The sequence below is a fragment of the Lepisma saccharinum genome, chromosome 29, assembly GCF_977018435.1.
Source record: "Lepisma saccharinum chromosome 29, izLepSacc3.1, whole genome shotgun sequence".
Lineage (NCBI taxonomy): Eukaryota > Metazoa > Arthropoda > Insecta > Zygentoma > Lepismatidae > Lepisma > Lepisma saccharinum.
Genome location: NC_139257.1, coordinates 37773493 through 37795730, shown reverse-complemented (window position 1 = coordinate 37795730; position 22238 = coordinate 37773493). Strand labels below are relative to the sequence as shown.

Genomic DNA, 22238 nt, shown 5'->3' with positions numbered 1-22238 from the left:
CCATTTATTTGCAATGTATTTTCGTACCATGCCTTTTTTATTTATGCCGCTGCCACCCTGAAAGGAAGACGAGCTGGTTGCACACGGCGACAACAGGCAGGTCAGTTTCGCATTCCTTAGCCTCGCAGTCTTCTCAGCTCCCAACTGTAGAGCCTGACTTGCAACTAGCGTTAACACACTCTTCCTAGAACCTCCTCCTCATCTCTCTATTCAATTGTAACTTTCTCCTCAATCACTGAATTAGAACTGCCTTCGATCTCTCTGCATCCCAGACATTTATTCCAATTCAATTTACTAAACAAATGCAGAGTCAGGCCTGCAGCCTGTTACTGGATTTCGCCTATTTACATGTTTATACCGCTGATGTCCAGAAAGAGCTTCAGTGCTGTCTGACACTGCATTCCTGTGATGTTTCTGAATATTTCCTGATTGGAAAACAATGGTTGAATGACTGGGAGTTGGGAGTTCGTTGTACATAATAATTAAAAGATACTACGGAACGTTACGATATTGCGTACATGGACGAAATCTGCTATCAGATTTTAGCCAACTAACAAAATGACTCGTCGTGTCGCTTTGTGACTCCTCATGTTGCATTGCTTTGTGACTCGACGTGTCACATCCTGTAGGATCCGGTGAGGGGCTGGCCTAAGATAAACTTAAAAATAGAGCTGACTCAAAACTACTTTCACCTGATACCCATACAGATTCTCACAGATACAGACACCAATGCTTGAAAATTGACATGATTAATAGGTGTTCAAAATATTGATTCATACTGGTGTGCTATAAGCATTACTTTATCAGCATTCTTCTTCAAAATATTCAAGAATTACAGTAGAGCGTCGATTATCCGAACGACCGCTTAACCGAACTGTGTACTCGCTCGCACCTGTTACTCTCCCACCCTACCGTCCATCATCCCCCTCACTCCCAAACCAAGTTTCCCACAGTAGTCGCCGCACTGAGCCACCGCTGACGGAACATTGCTTCTAATGGGGCCTTCATAAGGTGCTGCTGACCGGCCAAGCCGCCAGTCGCTGTGTTTCAACAATCAGCACACTTCTGTCGGTGTATGTATTGTTCATGCAAAATGCGTATGTAATATGTACATATTTTTGTTTAATAAACTGTACCACATACTATATATTCCTACTAAAGTTGCCTTTGTACGTTACTTTGTAATACTTAAAGAGATGCCTGTTTTTATGAATAAATTTACTGTACAGTACTTCTTTTTGGCAAATAAACATATACAGTTCGATTATCCGAACAAACCAGTTTTCCGAACACCCATGTCCCCCAATTACTTCGGATAATCGACGCTCTACTGTACATCAGAATATAAAGATATGTAATCACACCAAATACAGTTTTTTCACACAATACAGGTGCAAAATGTGTGGAAGATTTCAATTTTGTATAATTTCCAGGATAATTATTCTCGACGAAAGTGTTGCACGGCAAAAATGCCGGAAAAGTAGAGTGAATAAAATCCAATGAATACGTCTGTATTGACTCAGCTCTACTTAAAGGAATAAATCCAACTTTTTATTTGCAAATACTGTGCTTAACAACAAATGATTTTAAATATATTTTAATTGATCGATTTTTTAAATTTCAACACAATATGCACAACACCAGGAAGGACAAAAACCTTGATTACATTCTCTCCTCTTTTGAAAACTGTGAAGTCACACCCTTGTTGAATCTCGTTCAGTCAGACCACGAGTCGCTTTGTGCTATTTTCGAAATTCCAGTGAAAGCGCGAAGCTCCCCTTCTGCACCTCCCAGGCATAACACTCCGTTGTGGAAGAAAACGCCATGGGACACAGTCTGTCGAGCCATTGACCTTTTCAATTGGAACCTGCTTTCCGAAGGAACCATGACCGAGGCTGTTGAACTGTTTACGGATGTGATTCATGCCCAAATTCAGGTCTATGTGCCACAAAAAACAATGAAAAGTAAAAAGGTCCCCCCTTGGTTTGATAAAGAGTTGCAGCATCTGTTATACAACAAAAAGAGAGCATGGCAACTGTGGAAAAGTTTCCCCAATTCCCACACATACAACACTTTCAAACACTTCGAAAGCATAGTAAAGACCTTACAAAACAGAAATACACCGAATACGTCAACACAGTCACAAACGAAGTCCTTACTAATTCATAGAGATTCTGGACATTAATAAATTCACGGAGACAAGCCAAACGCATCCCTTTAGAAGTAACACACAATGACATTTGAGCTGTTGGTAATGATAGAGCTGAACTATTCAATCTAACATTTCAAAATAATTTTGTTTCAAATGATGCTTTAGATCACCCGCCTATCAAATCTATCTGCTCTCACTCTGTTTCTACCGTTTTTACAGAACCAGGTGAAGTCTTGCACTTCCTTACATCCTTTTCTTCTCACCGAGCATCTGGTCCAGACAATATCCTAGTATTTTCCTTCAAAAAACAGCTCACTCACTAGCCACTCCTCTTGCAATGTTATACAATAGGTGCTTCTCTGAAGGCTGCTTTCCCACTCAATGGAAGAAAGCAAACATCATTCCTATTCTTAAATCTGGAAATGCTAACGATACTACATGTTATAGGCCAATTTCTCTTCTTTCCACACTTGCTATTGTCTGTGAAAAAAAAGACTTCTGAAATTCACATCCTCTTACGTTAACCCAGCACAACACGACTTTCTTCCAAATTCTTCATGCCTTACCAATCTGTCTTCTATGCAATCCTATGCCATAAACGCAATTACTAATCGTAATCAGTTAGATGTTGTTTACTTTGATCTGTCCAAAGCTTTCGATTCAGTGGATCACCATTATTTACTGCATAAATTACCTAACAGATTTAACATCACTGGAAACATGTTAAAATTAGTGAAAGACTATCTAAGAAATAGACAACAACATGTTATACTTCCTGGAACTCATTCTAACTGGCTTCCTGTTATATCTGGTGTGCCGCAAGGAAGCGTTCTTGGCCCTCTGTTATTTGTATTATATCTGGATGATCTCACAGACCTTTTTAATTCCCCCATCTCAAGCACAATTCTAATGTTTGCAAGATTATGAGAGAAATAAAACAGCCATCAGACATGCAAATTCTCCAAAATGACATCAACAGATTCTCTGAATGGTGTAAGCGATGGAAACTGTCCACAAACCCTTCTAAATACTCTTACATAACAATTTCATTGAAACAAAACATTCTTGAAGGTAATTATACACTCGACCTCCCTCTAGCAAAAGAAGCACAACAATAAGATCTAGGTATCCTCATAGATTCAAAACTAAATTTCGATAACCACATATCAACCATCACAAAAAAAAAGGCAATGTGTATGCTAGGCCTACTTTACAGATTCACTGAAATCAATAATCCGAAAGCACTTTCCATTTACTTAAAGACATTTGTGTCCCCCATTCTAGAATATTGTTCACCAATCTGGAACATGGCTGCCCATTCTCATACCTCCAAGATCGACAGTGTTCTCAGCTTTTTCCTCTCCATCGTTCGATATAGAGTGCCTGCCCTGAGACACCTGCCTAAGAGAGATCTGCTTGTAAATCTGCATATTAATACTCCAGAAACTCGTAGATACATTGCAGATATGAAATTTCTATATAAGATCATAAATGGAAACTTAAGATGCAGCATCCCACTCCACGAACTCTCACTCAGAGTGCCTAGACATAAAACACGGAGCAAGGAAACTTTCCGCACTACAACTCCCAGGCTCTCACTCATACAACGATCACTATCCCATAGGCTACCGTATCAGTTCAGTATCATCTCAAACCAAATAGATATATTCACTTCATATTCATTTTTTATCAGCAACATAGAAAAAATTGTAAATAAGTAATGCTTTTGTGAAACTGATCTATTTACCTTGGTACTGTTTTGGCTTGTTTATTTTTGTTTATTTTATGTTATCCTTTCTTTTGTGTTTTTAATCTTAGTCTATTGTTTCACTGTTGTTTCTTTCTGGTTTAAAATGGCTTCTGCTGTACTGGAAATTTCAATAAATAAATAGTGTCACTTTTCTGCTGTTAAGTGTCAGAAAACTTGTTAATCATTATTTTTATTCTACTGTTGACTTCAAACAAGTTATGTCATGAACAAGTCAATATTTTACGGGGAGATTTTCTCATGAAGCTTGTCAATCAAAGTTTTAAATTCAAGGCCATGTTCTAATTTTTCCCTTTCTGAGCACTTCAATCTCTCAACAGCTTTTTAGCACTGAACCCAATTTATTTTTTATCTGTTGGGAGGAGACTATCACTCCTTGAAAGCTTTGAATCAGTGTCAAGTTTACCTAACTTGTCAAGCATGTATCACTGTACCATCATATTTTTCATGGGGTCTGGCAAACCGGTGAGATGGAAAGGAATTAAAAATAAGAACACGAATCGAGCAGACAAATTCAGTTTTCACTGTTATGTCTTCCGTACGCAGCTCGGTCGTTAGAGCATCTGACTACCATGCAAGAGACCCGTGTTCGATCCCCAGTGTGGGGAGAACCGGGACTTTTTCAACCTGTTCAAGCTGCTCCGGCACCCACCTAGTGTCGTATAAAGTGGGTACCTGGAGGAAACAGGGGGGGGGGGGTAAAGGCAGTCAGGGGCATGGTGCTGATCACATCACCCTCAGATCCGGCCGAGATCAAGAAAGTGTGGGGTCCTAACCCCCTATATGCCTTCATGGCGTTGTGCAAAGTACAGGGGAGAACTTTACTTTTCTTTACTGTTACGTCTTTTATAACACTGCTATGCACAGTTGTGATTGGTCAGATTTAGAAATAAGGGAAGGGGGGACAGTAATATACATACTCATATATTTAAGGAGGTTAGTTAAAAAAAATAGAAAAATAAATTACATATAACAATATTCTAGACAGCCATGGTCTTGCAATTGTGAAAATTCTACCTACATGTACTATATCACCTCATTATAAAAACTACAAAAATGCTGCCGACACATACCTTTTCCTTCGAAGCTGTTGCAACCACATTGCGCTTTGGTTCCTGATCATAAGCCACAGACTCACATCCAAAGTGTTCACAGTACTCGTGGATAAACTGACGCTTATCCCGGTTCATTGGATCAAAGGAGAAACTTCGGCTTTTCTGTTTGGACTAAAATCAAAAGTAAAGCACTTTAGAAATAATTACAGTGGAGATATAGAAGGCTTCACACAGGCCTTATATAGTATGTAAATCACCTTATCTACAGTGGAATCTCAATTTTACATTCTTCAGGGGACAAGGCTGAAAAATCTTAAAATCTGAGAAAATGTCAAATCGCAGAAAATGTAAAGCACTTTGCAATGTAGAGACCAACAAGATTGAATGTTAAAAAGAACAAAAAACAGCACGAAAAAAAACACTTTAGGAGTTCTTCCAAGATCTCGATTTCATCTTGGAATCATCATCAGGGCTAATCAAGAGACTACGAAAGGGACGTTGTTGAAGTTCCACAGGTGTTACTCATTGTGTCTCCCGAAAGATGTGTTCTTGCAGGTTCTTGTATGTTGGGACTGTTGGCTGGGAGAGATGGATTTTTAAGTTTTATTGTGTTCTACCATGATAAATAAAGATTTCCACATAAATTGTCATTAAGGCTCGGCCGGACCTTTGGCATGCAAATGGGCAAATTTTTTCAAATTTTCCTCTTCATTCGAAAAACTTCTTGGATATTTCAAAATATGAAACATTACATCAGCTTCGAATTTCTTCTAGAGCATTGACGTGAATTTTCATGTAGTTTTCTTTCACTGTTGTCTAGATATTATCAATAGTTTTGTGATTACATAAGTCTATTAAACTATTGATAATATCTAGACAACATTGAAGGAAAAGTACATGAAAATTCACGTCAATGCTCTAGAAGGAATTCTAAGCTGATGTAATGTTCCATATTTTGAAATATCCAAGAAGTTTTTCGAATGAAGAGGAAAATTTGAAAAAATGTGCCCATTTGCATGCCAAAGGTCCAGCCGAGCCTTAAGATTATTTGTGTATTTGATCATGTGTACACCTTCCTTAACATCCCGTTCTATTTTTTCTTTCGCCTGTGCCAGAGACCCAATCCTGTGGTAATTGGTGGTTGGTTTGTACGATATGTTTGGCCAAACCGGAAGAACTTTCTTTCCTGCGTATGTATCCTATGTGGTCTGCAGATGGGTCTTCTGCATTGGCCTATCTGTTGCATTCGCATTTGATACTGTAGAAGCTGGAATTCGTTAACGGATCTTTGTCGTAAGTTTACAAGCCTGCTAAGCTTTGGCCTATGGATTTACCTATTTATATGCTATTTTGTAATTCTGTTTTTCTTGGATGCATCTGAGTTTGGTGAATAGACCTGGAACAAATGGAATGCCTAGCCATATTCGGGAGTCCTCTTCTTCATTTGTGGGATGGTAGCTTCTGTTTTTTTCCATCCAGCATTTCGTGTGCATAAGATTGAATGTATTACGTGAGAAAATATAAACTCTGGAAATGTAAGATTGGGGTTCCACTGGTTCTCTTAACCCTTATCCGGGCTAGCAGTGTTTGTCAGACACTGCATTGTTTTAAATGGATCTTGCCCTTCTAATGCAACATTTTTATGTTTCATTGCTGTGGAAACAAGCAACATGATATTTAACCTAATCATCATTGTTCTGTCCATAATTCTTGTGTTCTTGTATTAATCATCATCGTAATTGCATTTTTTGCAGCATAGTATATGAAACATGTTAGGCTGGAAGGTAATGAGAAGAAATTGTTTTACTTGCTCATATATTTTTCATGTTTTCTATTTTAGCGCTAATAATATATTTATGTTCTTATTAAATACTTTATTTTTTATTAAACATTTGTTAATACATATTCAAGTAATATTACAACTTTTGTTTGTACACTGTGTCCGACAGACACTGTTTGCCCGTTTACGTAAGTGAAACAGAAAATATTTTTTTACGCCTGACTTTCTTTATCAAACAAAGTCAAAAAATATCATGTTCGCAGGAAGTATCATTTGGAGTACGTGACAAAAATATAAGCAACAGTGCCCGGTTAAGGGTTAAGAAAATTAATATCAAACAACTTTTTTAGGAATTTTACTTTTGTTGCTGCTTGGTCCATGGTCTTTGAGTGAGCACCTGAAAACTATTTGACACCATAGTTTCAGACACTAACTTCATATAGGCTATTTTCAAAATGAAGAAATCATAAACATATACATGTCATCACAAGTCATATTGTGAATTTTGGAAATTCATGACCTTCCAGTCCCCAAATGAGGGGTGTCTGGGGTACCTAATTTTTATTTTAACAGGGTCAAGTAATGTTTTGCTTTAGACTGAAAGGGCTTGTGTCGCTTAGGTACAAATTCTAAGTTTTGCTTGTACTTTCAGTGTGAAATCACCCTAAGAGTTAAGCCAATTCAATTCATCTCTTAAAGGAAGGAAAAAATAAAAAGATGAAACAACACATCATGCGGGAAAACTAAATTTAGAATGCAGGTAACTTGCTACCACCAAGGATGAGTCACACCAAAGTGACAAGCAACCATTCACCACAAACCACCACAAGAAGTTGCAGCACATGTGTGACCAACAGACCAAGGTAGTATGATGCAACCTGAGTAACACCCATGCAAGCAACAATTGCAGTAGGTCACGTAACTCCAGTGCAAAACATTGAATTCAAGTGACATGTCACTTTGGTGTGAAATTTCCTTAACAGCACTTACAGCAAGAAAAGCTTAAGCCAATACCTGTTTTGCCAACTGAACCAAATCCGTAAGCTTCTCATGTATCATCTGAACGAAGCGTGCATCCTTTTTGGCCCACTGCTTCATGAAGTCGGAGTACCGAGGTGTCAGCTTGTTGCTTAGGTCAGGGTTGCGGATCTGTAGCCCTAGGGCTAGTCGTCGGTTGCGCTCTAACACTTGGCATTCTTCGTTGCACTCCAACCTGCAACACAAACCAGGATTCCGGTATTAAAATAAGCAACAATTAAAACTTGGGAGTACATTGCAGAAGGAGGGAGGGGGTGGGGTAATGAGTCGCCCAAATTACTGACATAATTGTCAAAAAAGTAGGAATTGTAGTTTCCTGGTGGAATGATTCGAACAAGTGTTCTCGGTTAGCAATAGCTAGGGAGCGGAAGTTGATGATATGTCATCTTTTTTCTGACATCTCGCACAGGATGGCCATTAAATATACACAATATTACACTTCATCTACAACCCAAAAAAGATAATTTTAAAGTGCACTTTTTGCAAATTTTCAGGTGTTAGGTCATTTTCCCCAATTTTCGGCATTTTCCCATCATTTTTCGCAATATTTGGTGTACTGTTTCGTCATATTTTGTCACTTCTTTCATTTTGGTAATATTCTTGAGTGAACATAGGCCTATATATATCTCGCAGGATTTATTTCTCTTTACAGTGCCACAGAAACACATCACACTACATCACCAGGCAAAGATGTGGGAAATTAACGCATTTTACACCAATTCATTCATTCATCTAAGACTTTTTCATAAAATTGTTTTAAAATTATTTGGTTGTTTCTATGACCGCCTACCTATTCTCGTAGCACTTCTCGCAACTTGAGAATCGCAGGGGACCAACTTCCTTACTTGGATTTTTACCTTTCAGGCTTAAACCACATACGCTAACTCATGAAAAATGTCAAAAACAAGTCTGATGTTAGTAAATTCAGATTTTTATTAATTTTTACATGCAAACATGCTTGAAATTTGTTAGAAAACAATCCGATTAACATGCATCGCATAAACTTACAACCCCGGCTTCCATTCAACCAAGCCACAGAATCTCTCCACCCTCCTATTCCTCTATTTTATACAATGCGATTGCCAATATGACTTTTCTTTGCAGCGCTGTCAAAGTTATAATTTGTACAGCGTGATTGCCATTGTAGTTTTTTACACATTGCTGGCAAAGTTGTAATTTGTACAGCGCGATTATTTTTATATACAACATTTTCAACTAGAGAACTTATGATCTGTCATAAATTCCCCGGGGTTGGGAAATTTGACTTTCTTACTGAGAATCAAGAAGAAATGTCAAATACTTCATGCATTACTAAAATTATGACATTGTCTACATGCAAGAAGTAAGTTACAAAACAAACACCACATAAACAAAGATATAACATGTAAGATTATGACAAAATATCAGATTCATATATTAAATAACTTAACATGCATGAACACAAAACAGAATACACATGTGTACAGTGTGTATGCATAATCGCAGAACCAAATTTGTACAATTTTCAAGAATAAACACAAAACAACACACGTGCAGTTTACATGCATCAGTAAAAAAAAGAAAACACATCATGTACAATTTGCATGCAGAGATAAAATCATAACATATGCATCTCGCATACATAAATTAGCATGCATACATTCATAACATGCAATAGACAACATGTATGCACAAACTCCACATATCACAAATATGGTACCACTATAATTTACAATTTGTTATCATGCTCTTAATAAATATACAGTCAACTCTCGATTCTACGACCCCGGGTATAACGACCCCCTCGAAGTAACGACCCTTTTCCCGGGAACCGTGAAAAATTTAGAAAAAAGTTGAAAAATTTAGAAAAAAAAAGTTGAAAAATTGAAGGAAATCGGCCGAAAAATGCATTTTTTCCCCCCAATCATTCCCTTCACGAGCGCTCTACCGCTCACAATTGGGTCTGAACTAAAAATAGACACCACCACACCATGCTTGAGTGATATCCAATAGCACTTGACCTCTGTCCCCCCCCCCCCTCCCTCAAGCGCACCAATGTTACCACGCACCCGACAGCCGCTACCCAACGCGCCAGGCTTGTTTTGCCACGCTTTCTCTTGGATACGCGAGAAGAGAAGATCGAATGTGCTTGGATGTTATTTTAAATCGACCTTGACTTGTTTCCTTGTCCTAAGAGCTGCTGAAAACTCGCAGGTGAGGGGGGAAGGGGCAGCCTGAAATGACTGCTGGACTTGCAGTCTTTGCCAATGTGTATGGTAGGTCAAGCTCTTTCATCGATAAATACACCACCTTGAGAGATAAGATCGCATGAATGTTCCAAAATACAGATGCGTGGCACCTGGAAGTCTGGCCCATCTGTCCAGCTCTGACCTAGATTTCAGTAGGTTCCCGTGAATGAGCAACTCTCGACCTTGTAGCCGACAACTTCCAGTAACCGCTTTCATTCAAAACGTGTTCTTTGTTGCCTGCAACACTTCATAAAAAAGCGAAACTGTTAGAGATAATCAAAGCCACATAGGCGAACTGAAGATCGTCAACCCGCTTAATGCGTTGTCATCCAGGTTTCCACAAAAGTTTACTTCGATCTTACGTGCATCATAACTCCCGTTTCCCACTTCATACGTTTTCCTAATTGTGTCGTAATATCTGCCAAAAAAGTGTTGGCTGACTGACTTCTCCCCTTTTTCCTGTCAGCAAAGGGGGGAGGGGCGATTTTCTTGCTCGTGTGCGCACACGTGCTGATTACAGGCGAGGGTGGAAGTGGGCCCACCCCTCTTCCTTTAACATCTAAAATGGGGCAACCAGTTCTGGATATATTCTTGAAAACGAACAAAAACAGAATAAAAAAATTAACCCTCCCCCCTTTTCCCAGCTTATTTTCCGCCACTGGTGTGCACGGCACTTCCCCCCTTTTCCCAGCTTATTCTCCGCCACTGGTGTGCACGGCAATGTTGATAATTGCAGAATTCAGGTCTTTTTTATGTTGTTGTCTGCATAGGAAATATTACCCGTATTATTGTCTGTTGCATGGTAAAACGTAAAGCAAGGGACATTTCTTTCTTCTTTACACTCCTGTTAAAAGTTCCGTCTTCGACAGTTGCATTATCTTTAAAATGCTGGGACTTTTCTCTTCCGCCACCTGTTGCTCAAACTTCCAGCCGGTCTCCTTTGTTTTTACGATGCAGCTGGCGCCAGTGTTTTGTCTAGAGTCGTTTTCACGTTCAGAAGAGACAACGGGGCTTATGGAGAAACCGCACAGTGTTGCCAATACAGCGCTAGCTCATGTCGCCGGGAAATGATGACCTTCCTTCACAATGAAGGTGTTACATATTTTATATATATAATGATAACACTGGGGAACAGTGAAATTGCGGCACAGTGTTTGAGAGCTAATTTAGGGCAATTTCATGCTGCTGAATAATGATATAATAATATATTTCCTGAATTGGCTCTAATTTATGAAATAAATGCAACTAAACCAAAATGGCGGAAACATAAGATATACATATAAATGAACTTCCAACAACAATTTAATATATCTTTTTGTGATTACAATAATTATTATAAAAATAAATTTATATAGGCCTATGATCATAATAATTAAGAAAATATGTACACAATGAAGTAACAAACTATGTGAAACGTTTTCTATAGGATTTCCTGCTGTATTGCTTTTTAGCACAATCCGTCTGTAAGCTCCAACAGTAGTCGGCCATCACGTGGCGATCCCACCGTCCCTGGTACCTTTCTTCCATTATCCTTATATCCTGATGGAACCTTTCTCCCCGTTCTTCACTAAAATCACCAACGTTCTCAGGGAATCTGTCAATGTGGCTATGTAGAAAATGTATCTTCACACTCATATTAGCTCCCAATTTCTCAAAATTTTTCAACATATTTCCAACTATATCGGGGTACTTTTCTGCTCTGTGATTCCCCAAAACGTTTTTGACGACGGACACAAAGCTCAGCCAGGCCTCAGATTCGATGTAAGACATGTAAGTTGTAAAATTGGCATAATTTATAAGTGTACGAATTTGTGGTCGTCCGTCAAAGATTCCTGCCTTCAATTTTTCAATACTTAGTCCTGGAAAAGTGTGGCATATATATTTGAAACAATCACCACTTGTATCTAAGGCCTTGACAAACTGTTTTATCAACCCAAGTTTAATATGCAGTGGCGGAAGAATGATTTTGTCCCTATCTATCAGCGGTTCATGAATGATATTAGCTTTTTTAAATAATATTTTCCCTTGGGGGCCAAACTTTTATCGTCCAATGCTTTTCTCTAGCACGACTATCCCACAAACATAGCAAACAGGGATATTTTGTGTACCCACTTTGCTGTCCTAGTAAAAAATTCACCATCTTCAAATCCACACACACGAGCCACTTATGTTCAGCATATTAAATTTTTTTTCTAAAACCATTTTTATGTTTTGGTATTCTTCCTTAAGGTTTGTTGAGTGTCCGATATATTGCCTAGCAATGCTTCATAAGTTGCCTAGCAACAATTTACAAATAAATAAATAAGTTTCTTATGGGAATTTCAGCCTATTATCAAATTTTGATATTACCGAGAAAAGCGTAGAGTAATTTTACCTCCTACATTTTCCATGGTGTGTTTATTTTTATAACTGGAGTCAATTCAACTGAACCAATCATACAATTGGCAATCACAGCTGTTTTGTGTGCTGAAACTGTTATTAAACTTTATGCCGCAAAATAAAATCTTTTTTTTGTTCCCCAGTGTAATTATATGTAATTATTAACATTAATATTATACTGTGAACGTTACAGTTACCCTTTTTACTATGATCCATTGCGATCACTATACATGCGAGTGTAATGCACGAATATGACACTTCAGAAATCACTTAAAAAAGTAAAAATCACTGAGAGCTCACACAACTGAAAACACTTTTTCGGGAGAGGGAAAAAGTCTAAACAGACCAAAGCAGATCTCTCACTCAAGTAAGGGGACCCTGGCACATGGGTTAGATTCAAGTTGCAACCCAAACAAACAAATGAGTTATGGCCCACGTGAACTGATAAGACGTGAATGACTCAAGCAAGGCATGTCATATTTCTATCTTGAAGCCCCATATTTTGTCACGTGTTGGAAAGCCTTTCAAAGGTTAATATGGTGTCTATTAATTTATGTGAAAGGTGATCTTCATTTCAGCATTAATGTCGACAGTAATGTAAATGAAAACAACGTGTATTTGCGACAGCACTAATGTTGCTCACAACAGCAGCATTAGAAATAATTGTCAATTATTAAATTTAAGTAATTTCAATTCTATTATAACAAACTGCATGAAGTTCATGGAATGGAAATAAGATAACAACTGGAAAATTTGGCGGTGATTAGCCGGAATGCTGAGGTGAGTCGGCTCAAGATGGGCAGACAACGTCTCCTTACTTCGCGCGCGGTTCGGGTTAAAAAGAAACTAAATGCATGGAAGTAATATTTCTGGGAACCTTTGAGTGGTTATAAAAAATAATTTCATTATTTTCTCCACAACTTTGTCGCTGGAAGTTTTTACTTGGAATTACAGAACAAAAAATGGCCAGCGACGACATTTTCTACTGCACGAATATAAAAAATCTCTACATACTTTATTTGAATTTTTTTTAATGCAAATTTGCTTTAAAGTATTGATAAATTCTGAGTACCACCGTCACCTATGACAATTAAAAAACAGTGTCAATTTTTTTCATAATGAAAGCTTCAATTTTACGGCATGTTTCAACGTTAGGAATGAAAACAATGTAAAAATTGTGTTTTCACAGAAAATTTGCGTTTTTAATTTATTTAAAATTATGTAAGCAAGTTACCAGTTTTTTGTGTTCACCATCGAATTCTCTACAAAATTTCCTGCAAAACTGCAGGTACCGATTTTACTTAAGCTAAATTTGTAAATCCAGAAATTTGACAACAGCGCGCTCGTATTTCCCATAAGAAAAGCATTGCCCATAAGAGCCCATTGTGTCTTCTGAACGTGAAAACAACTCTAGCGTCTTCAAAGCTCTTGCTTGCCGATAACAGCAATGACTCATCCAGCGCGAAGGAAAAAGTTATTGTTTTGAATCTCGCAAAGCTGTTTTCATTTGACGATAACGAAATACGATATCCAGAAAGGAAAACAAGAGTTAAAACAACTTCATGTTCTGCGCCTTCTGATAAGCAAAACTGTAAATTTAATTCACATCCGCTTTTCTTCAGAACCATTCATGTGAAGAAAAAAAAGTACTCAATGTAGGAATGGTCGCTGAGATCGATTAATAAGACGTTATTCAAGGGGAAAACTTTTGGAGGAGTGGGTGTTTGACATCGGGAATACTCCTAAATCCAACATTAAATCATCGATTAACGTGAGAGTAAATAACGATCTACCATTTTGATATGTAAAAGTGCGCAGTTTCGTAAAGCTTGTTCATTTTATGCTGATGGGCTAATCGGGACTAAATATACAGTTTAAAGTGAAATTCAATTCCAAACCTAAATGACTTTCGACTGGGACGCTGTTTAATGACGTGTCCTAGAATACGCATTGGGTGAAGACAGATCGCAAGTTGCACGTTTCCTTTTTCACACTGGATTACAATGCAAGTCAAGGAAGGAGTTTGGACTGCTCCCTTGAATGGGGAAGGGGGGAGGGTGAATGAAGTTGGTTGAAGCAAAGAAAACGTGTTTTTTTTGTGATGTATTTTACACAGCCGAAACAGAACGAAAATTACAGCCCCGCCTTTTTTTTTTTTTTTTTTTGTCTGGTGCCTATAAAGGTTGTGTTGTTTCTCCCGAGATATCTAATCTTACCAGTTAATCTTGTAACAGACAATGCTCCACTAGACACGTATAAAATCCAACATTCATTCTGCCCTATTATCTTCCGACTTTTGCTGGCGCCGGTGTAACTGGTGTCAAGATTCTTCGAGTTTCGCTTGCAATAAGCGAGAGATTGTTTTCCTTTCCATAGGTCTCGGTGCAAACGGCTTTCTCATGAACTATAATTGTAAGAATTTCCTGGAAAAGCAACGACTGTGCACAATTGAAAGAAAGTAACATTATTTTTTGTGAAAACGTTTTCATGTTCTATTTTCCTTCTCAAAACACGCGTCCTGTGCATAACAGGTTGTATAACTACCAGGATAAATGGTGTTACCATCTCCTATGCATCTTTGTGTCCGTTTGATCTCCGTTTAAGCAGAAAATTGGGGCAAATTCCAATAACGACCCCTTCGAAATAACGACCCTTTTCCCGGGAACTGTGAAAGGTCGTTGAATCGAGAGTTGACTGTAGTTAGACAGCATCATGCAACTGCTCCAAACCTAACTCATGAAGTTGCAAATCGTTACGCATGCTTAAAAGTTTGTTTATCCAAAGTTTTTGTTTGTCCAATGAACAATGCCAAGCTTTGATATTTTTTACGGAAATATTTGCAATGTCTTTTCCAGTGTTGCAGCATATGGCTTTCACTGTGTTATCATCATGAATTTGCATACAAACAAAAGGCCCTTGGTATAAATTACAATATTTTTTTATAATGCAAGTGATAGTGTCACTTTGAGGATGCAGTTTTATGAAGATCAGATCGCCTTGCTTTACTGGATTTTTAGTTGCTTGTTTTTCATGCTGTTTTATAATATGTTTTTGTCTCTTATTGAAACTACATGTTTCTGCCATAAGCAGCTTATTTTTCCACATCTCTACATCAGGAATGCGATCCGTTAGTACTTTTTTACAGATATTTCGAGGTTCAATATTTAGCCTGAGTTCTATAGGAGCATAACCTGTACTGGAACAAATTGAATTATTTAACAGATGTAAAATGGCAGCAACATGGCTAGACCATTGCTTATGTTTACCGTTGCAAAATATACGCATCAATCTATTTATTTCCTGGTGATATCTCTCCACTAAGTTAGCACTTGGATGATAACTGGGTATGTAAAAAATTTTTACATTGAGAGCATGCATACCTTTTGTAAAATGTTCTGCACGAAATTGTGGACCATTGTCACATATAATGATTGTTGGTATTCCCAAATGGATGAAGTAAGAATGTGTTAGTTTTCTAGTTACGATGGAAGCTGTACTATTGCCAATACAGGGTGGCTACAAACAAGCAGAAATGAAATTCCCTGACTTTTCCAGGTTTTCCAGGACAAAATTTACATTTTTCCCTGACAATTACAAACTAAACAAAATCGATGTTTTTCCAAATGGAAATAATAAACTATACAGATCCACGTATGATTTTGTTAAGTACCAATATTATCTTCTATGAAATTGACTTAATTTCTCTATTCTCTATGATTTGAATTCAAGCTGCAAAATAGTGAATTTGGAAAATTATTACAATTCACAAGCTACGGAAGGATTACGGAATTTTGTCATACGCAGTAAGTTTAAAATAAAATACTTGATTATTTTTAAAGTTACGACTAAATGAGATAAGAGTGAAGAGAGATTGATTAATAAATACAGTTTGTAACTTATCAGTCTCCTTATACATTCTCGGTATTATATGTTGATATTTGCACTGAGGTTAGAACCCTCTGCTTGCAAGAACCATGAGTGCAGACTCATTTTTCAATGCATAAAGCTACTTCTCTCTTCTATGTAAAGCAAACAAATTAACTCTTGCATATAAGTGAAACAATTGAATCGAACAAAATAAAGTGTCATATTTCCTTACATTATCAATGGGATTTCTGCTTCAGTACAGTATATCCAAGTGAAGTACTGTGAAACTCACAACATGCAGTTATACCATTATTGCTGACAAAAAGGGTATGTAGGTATTAGAAATTTAACGCAAGGAATTTATAGAATTGCATTGTATAGGTACCTGATTTAGCTAACCACATATTAAAACAGGAAAACACTAATAATAAAAGCTTCTGAAAGTTCATATACGAGGGGCATCCTGAAAAAAGCTCCAATGGTGCCTATACACAACACTAGTGGTCGGAGAGCGACACACACAAATGCAGGCAGGAAGAAGTGGCATGTAGCTATAATCTGGTACAGTTGCAATACAGCCGTTTTAGGACAGTTTTAGGTTAAAGATTGCAGCTCTCACACAGTCTCCCACCGACTACGATGTAGCATACATTGCACGCACAGAATTTGGCACAGAGCCACCAGCAATCGTGTGAGGTGTGCAGATTGGACGTCATGAGTGATAGTATGGTCAGACGATGGTGCAGACAATTCACGGAAGGCCAATCGAATGTGAACAACCCCATACAGCTGAGTACACACGGGCCCTTTGCATCACTTCAGGTGAGAGATCTTGGACCACTCCTCCCTGAACAGCCCTGGCCTTGAATGTACCGAATTTCATCTCTTTGCTTAACTGAAGAGGTTTCTGGCAGGGCAAGGATTTGACAGCTACACTGTGGTAGATATAGTTCCAGTCTTTGCTGTCAGACACATATACCATGGACATACAAAATTTAGTGCCATGCTATGACAAATGCCAGAACAACGGTGGTGATTATGCCGAAAATTAGGTTAGGACTCACAGTGTCTAATGCAATAAATTACAACTGATATTCTTGTCTTATTTATACCTAATCGGCAGACTATTTTGTTATTTTTTTTAAAATTGGTGTATTTTCTTATTTTTCTTATTTTTTACTATACGGTGTTATTTTTCCCAAAATTCACATTTTCATTTTAGCGCATTTTCTGGCAAATATCTGAAATTATACCTTCATTGTGTTTTAAAACTACTGTTTCAAATTGTAAGTCACATGGCTTACACCTCTTCGTGAGAGTTTGATATCTTGAAATTTATTTTGGGAAAGTTATTTTCCATACCCCTTTCTTAATTCTAAGGTAAGAATTTTAGATAATGGAATTTTCTCCTTATATACTGAAGGGTGCATAATGACCATAAGTAGTGTTGCCCACGGGACGAGATGGGACAGGCTTTTAAAAATTCGAGACGAGACGAGATTGATCATGTGTCCCGAGACAAACGAATATTTTCGAGACGAGACAGCATTTCCACAAGACGAGACAGGCCAAAGTCTCGTCTCGTGGGCAACACTAACCATAAGTGGCGATGCACCCAAAAAATTAAAATCAATCAATCTCACGTGACAGATACCGATATATTATGGCACCAAAAATTGGCATTATATTTTTTTGATTTGTTAGTGTTACATTTCCCAAAATTTGCATTTTTGTTTTCGAAACATTTATCTGCCAGATATACCGAAACTTAATGCTCCATTGTGCTTGTAATTTCGTGACAGTTTGATATGTTGGAACAGATTTTTGAGGAAGTAAAGGTAAAGTGCTCCCCTGCACTTTTCCATGAAGGTGTATAGGGGTGTGGAGTTAGGGTCCCACACTTTCTTGATCACGGCCGAAGGTGGGGGTGATTTGATCAGCACCACGCTCCTGGCTACATTTATCCCTCAAAGTTTCCTCAAGGTACCAGCTTCATATGATGCTGGGTGGGTGCCGGAGCAGTTTGAATAGGTGGAAAACATCCCGGTTCTCCCCTGCAGGGGATCGACTCCGGGTCTCTCGCATAGTAGTCAGATGCCCTAACGACTGAGCTCCATTATTACTCGCTCGACAAATGCCGATGGTGCGCACTTAGCTTGGTAATTCAAAACATATCTGGTGCGACAAATACGAAGATGTGGCTCTCGTGTGACGGTAGATACGCACTCGATCTCCTGTTAGAACCCAGCCGCTTTGCTCTGTGATGCAAATGGTTTCGATAGAAGTTGAAAAAATCGAGAGAAATACATGATTTAAGGTGGCTGTCGGAATTATTCCATGTACGTATAACTATATAGTTGACTCTTGAGTAAAATGTTGGAAAACTTGCATGTTCTTTGTACATAAACATGGCCTAGAAAATACAAGAATGTTGTATTTCATGACATTTTTCGTTGTTTTAGGACATTTCTTTAAAAAAAATCGCTAAAAGCGCCAACAATTCGCATTATTTCGATATTTCGAACGGGCGAAAAATGTGTCCAGACTAGGGATGGCCAAACGGATCCGGATCCGAAAAATTCGGATCCGGGTCCGGATCCAAAATTTACGGATCTGGATCCGGATCTGAAAATTCTGGATCCTGATCCGGGTCTAAAAGTTTCGGATCTGGATCCGGATTCGGATCCGAGAGTTTCGTATCTCAATCCCATTATAATATTACCAAACCTTAAAAGGTATTATGATCTTCGATTACAAAGAAATTTTTCATTAGTTAGTCCTACAAGAATTTTTTTCAAGTGTTGTTCCTAAAATACTTTGCTACGCATCGGCTAACACACTCGTACACAAAAATAATCTTACTTGTTTAACATAATATGTCAGAGGTGATTTTGTAAATGCCATTGAAATGAATATGTATTCATTCGAATATATTGGAAATGAAAACACACATAAATGTGAGACATTCCATTCCAGGATGAAACCTTTAACACATATAACAAGATAGAAATGTTATACAAAAATTATACAATTGTTCTACAGTTACAGTTTTAAAAATTAAAATAAAACATTATAATATATGCAGTGTTATATAATTACAAAGTGTAAGACTAACAAGGGAGGTTGGTTATATAAGTGTCCCCCTCCAATTTCCATGAAACTTGGCAGGTGTATAGTGGGCCCCAATGGAAGAAATACATATTTTTTTGTTTCAGCTAAAAAACTGTTTTAGGGGGCAAAACCCCCTCAAATGTCAAGATGAGGACAAATTGATGTGAGTATCTGACCCCTGTGTCCCCCTCCGATTTCCATGATACTTAGCAGGTGTGTGTATAAACGGGCCCAAAGGAAGATATACGTGTTTTTTTGTTTCACCTAAAAAACTGTTTTAAGGGCCAAAATCCCCTCAAATGTCAAGATGAGGACAAATTGATGTGAGGATCTGACCCCTGTGTCCCTCTGATTTCCATGAAACTTGGCAGGTGTATAGTGGGGCCCAATGGAAGAAATACGTGTCTTTTTGTTTCAGCTAAAAAACTCTTTTATGGGGAAAAAACCACTCAAATGTCAAGATGAGGACAAATTGAAGTGAGGATCTGACCCCTGTGTCCCTCCGATTTCCATGAAACTTGGCAGGTGTATAGTGGGGCCCAATGGAAGAAATACGTGTTTTTTTGTTTCAACTAAAAAACGGTTTTAGGGGTCAAAACCCCCTCAAATGTCAAGATGAGGACAAATTGAAGTGGGGATCTGACCCCTGTGGCCCCCTCCAATTTCCATGAAACTTGGCAGGTGTGTGTATTAACGGGCCCAAATGAAGAAATACGTGTTTTTTTGTTTCGGCTAAAAATCTGTTTTAGGGGACAACCTGCCCTCAAATGTCAAGATGAGGACAATTGAAGTGGGGATCTGACCCATGTGTTCCCCTCCGATTTCCATGAAACGTGGTAGGTGTATAGAGGGGCCCAAAGGAAGAAATACGTGTTTTTTGGTTTCAGCTAAAAACTGTTTTACAGGGCAAAACCCACTCAATTGTCAAGATGAGGACAAATTGAAGTGGGGATCTGACCCCTGTGGCCCCCTCCGATTTCCATGAAACTTGGCAGCTGTATAGTGGGGCCCAATGGAAGACATACGTGTTTTTTTTGTTTCAGCTAAAAAACCGTTTTACAGGGCAAAACCCACTCAATTGTCAAGATGAGAACAAATTGAAGTGGGGATCTGACCCCTGTGGCCCCCTCCGATTTCCATGAAACTTGGCAGGTGTGTGTATTAACGGGCCCAAATGAAGAAATACGTGTTTTTTTGTTTCGGCTAAAAATCTGTTTTAGGGGACAACCTGCCCTCAAATGTCAAGATGAGGACAATTGAAGTGGGGATCTGACCCATGTGTTCCCCTCCGATTTCCATGAAACGTGGTAGGTGTATAGAGGGGCCCAAAGGAAGAAATACGTGTTTTTTGGTTTCAGCTAAAAACTGTTTTACAGGGCAAAACCCACTCAATTGTCAAGATGAGGACAAATTGAAGTGGGGATCTGACCCCTGTGGCCCCCTCCGATTTCCATGAAACTTGGCAGGTGTGTGTATAAACGGGCCCAAATGAAGAAATACGTGTTTTTTTGTTTCGGCTAAAAATCTGTTCTAGGGGGCAACCTGCCCTCAAATGTCAAGATGAGGAAAAATTGAAGTGGGGATCTGACCCCTGTGTTCACCTCCGATTTCCATGAAACGTGGTAGGTGTATAGAGGGGCCCAAAGGAAGAAATACGTGTTTTTTTTTTTGTTTCGGCTAAAAAACTGTTTTAGGGGGCAAAACACACCTCAAATGTCAAGATGAGGAAAAATTGACGTGGGGATCATCTGACCCCTGTGTCCCCCTCCGATTCCCATGAAATTTGACAGGTGTATGGAGAGACCCTATGCCCCCTGTTTCTTCCTATGCCCTATTTACGTGGTTTCGGGGTCAGATCTCTACTTCAATTTCTCCTCATCTTGACGTTTGAGGGGGGGGGGGGGCTTCTATACACCTGCCAAGTTTCATGGAAATCTGAGGGGGAGACTTAGACCTCCCTTGTAAGTGTATTAATTAATTACAAATCGTGCACACACACACTATATATATATATGTGTGTGTGTGTGTGTGTGTATGTATATTATATATATATGTATATTAGCAGGTAACAATATGTTATAAACACATTCTTACTTTCCAAAGAAGCGCATGTGGGATGGCAAAACGGATCCGGATCCGAAAATTCCGAATCCGGATTCAGAAGTACCAGATCCGGATCCGAAAGTACCGGATCCGGATCCAAAAAATTTTAGGATCCGGATTTCGGATCCGGATCTGGCCATCCCTAGTCCAGACATCACTGCACATTCCTAAACATAACTTCGCAGCAATTACCAGTTTTCACGGTTTTGGCATTTGCGGTTCCCTACTAATCGGAAATTACTTTCTGGCCACCCCTTGTATAAATCAGTAGATGAAAAGTGAAAATTTAGCAGGGCTGGCAGAGAAAAGTCAATTCTTGAAAAAAGTGATTTGCTTTTATGATTGAGTGATTCGAGTAAATATGATATTAAAATATTTACGTATTTATTATTAGTATTTTATTTCATAATATTGGACATTAACTTCACTCAGTGAGAGATTAATGACCATCTCTCACGAGTTTAAACAGACAGGACAGAGAGTGGCGTTAATTTAATTGCAATACTAGTGTTGCAGTAAATTTGAGGTTGCGAGCATGCACTTGCCAATTTTTATAATGTTCACCAATGCAGATTTATGTTTAACTTTTTCGTGATAGTATTCAATATATGTCCCGTTTGGTTGGATTCTTCTTGATATCTAAAAATAGTGCAATGTCACTGTAAACGTATGTTAACTTGTGCGAAACCGGTAATACGTCAGGATGATGAAAGAAAACCTTCGTAAGCACTGCTACATTAAATAAGGTGAAGTGAGC

General features: G+C 38.4%; 1 protein-coding gene across 2 annotated transcripts in view; it reads right to left on the bottom strand.

Moving 5' to 3' along the window:
* The window catches only part of stc (nuclear transcription factor, X-box binding stc), a 93838-nt gene that overhangs the window by 4963 nt on the left and 66637 nt on the right, over positions 1 to 22238 (bottom strand). For both annotated transcript variants that reach the window (XM_083114863.1, XM_083114864.1), the window contains exons 11-12: positions 7770 to 7968; positions 4994 to 5146 (exon numbers count right to left, since the gene is read on the bottom strand). In XM_083114863.1, the coding sequence (XP_082970989.1) occupies positions 4994 to 5146; positions 7770 to 7968 (352 nt within the window). The remainder of the gene's footprint in view (positions 1 to 4993; positions 5147 to 7769; positions 7969 to 22238) is intronic.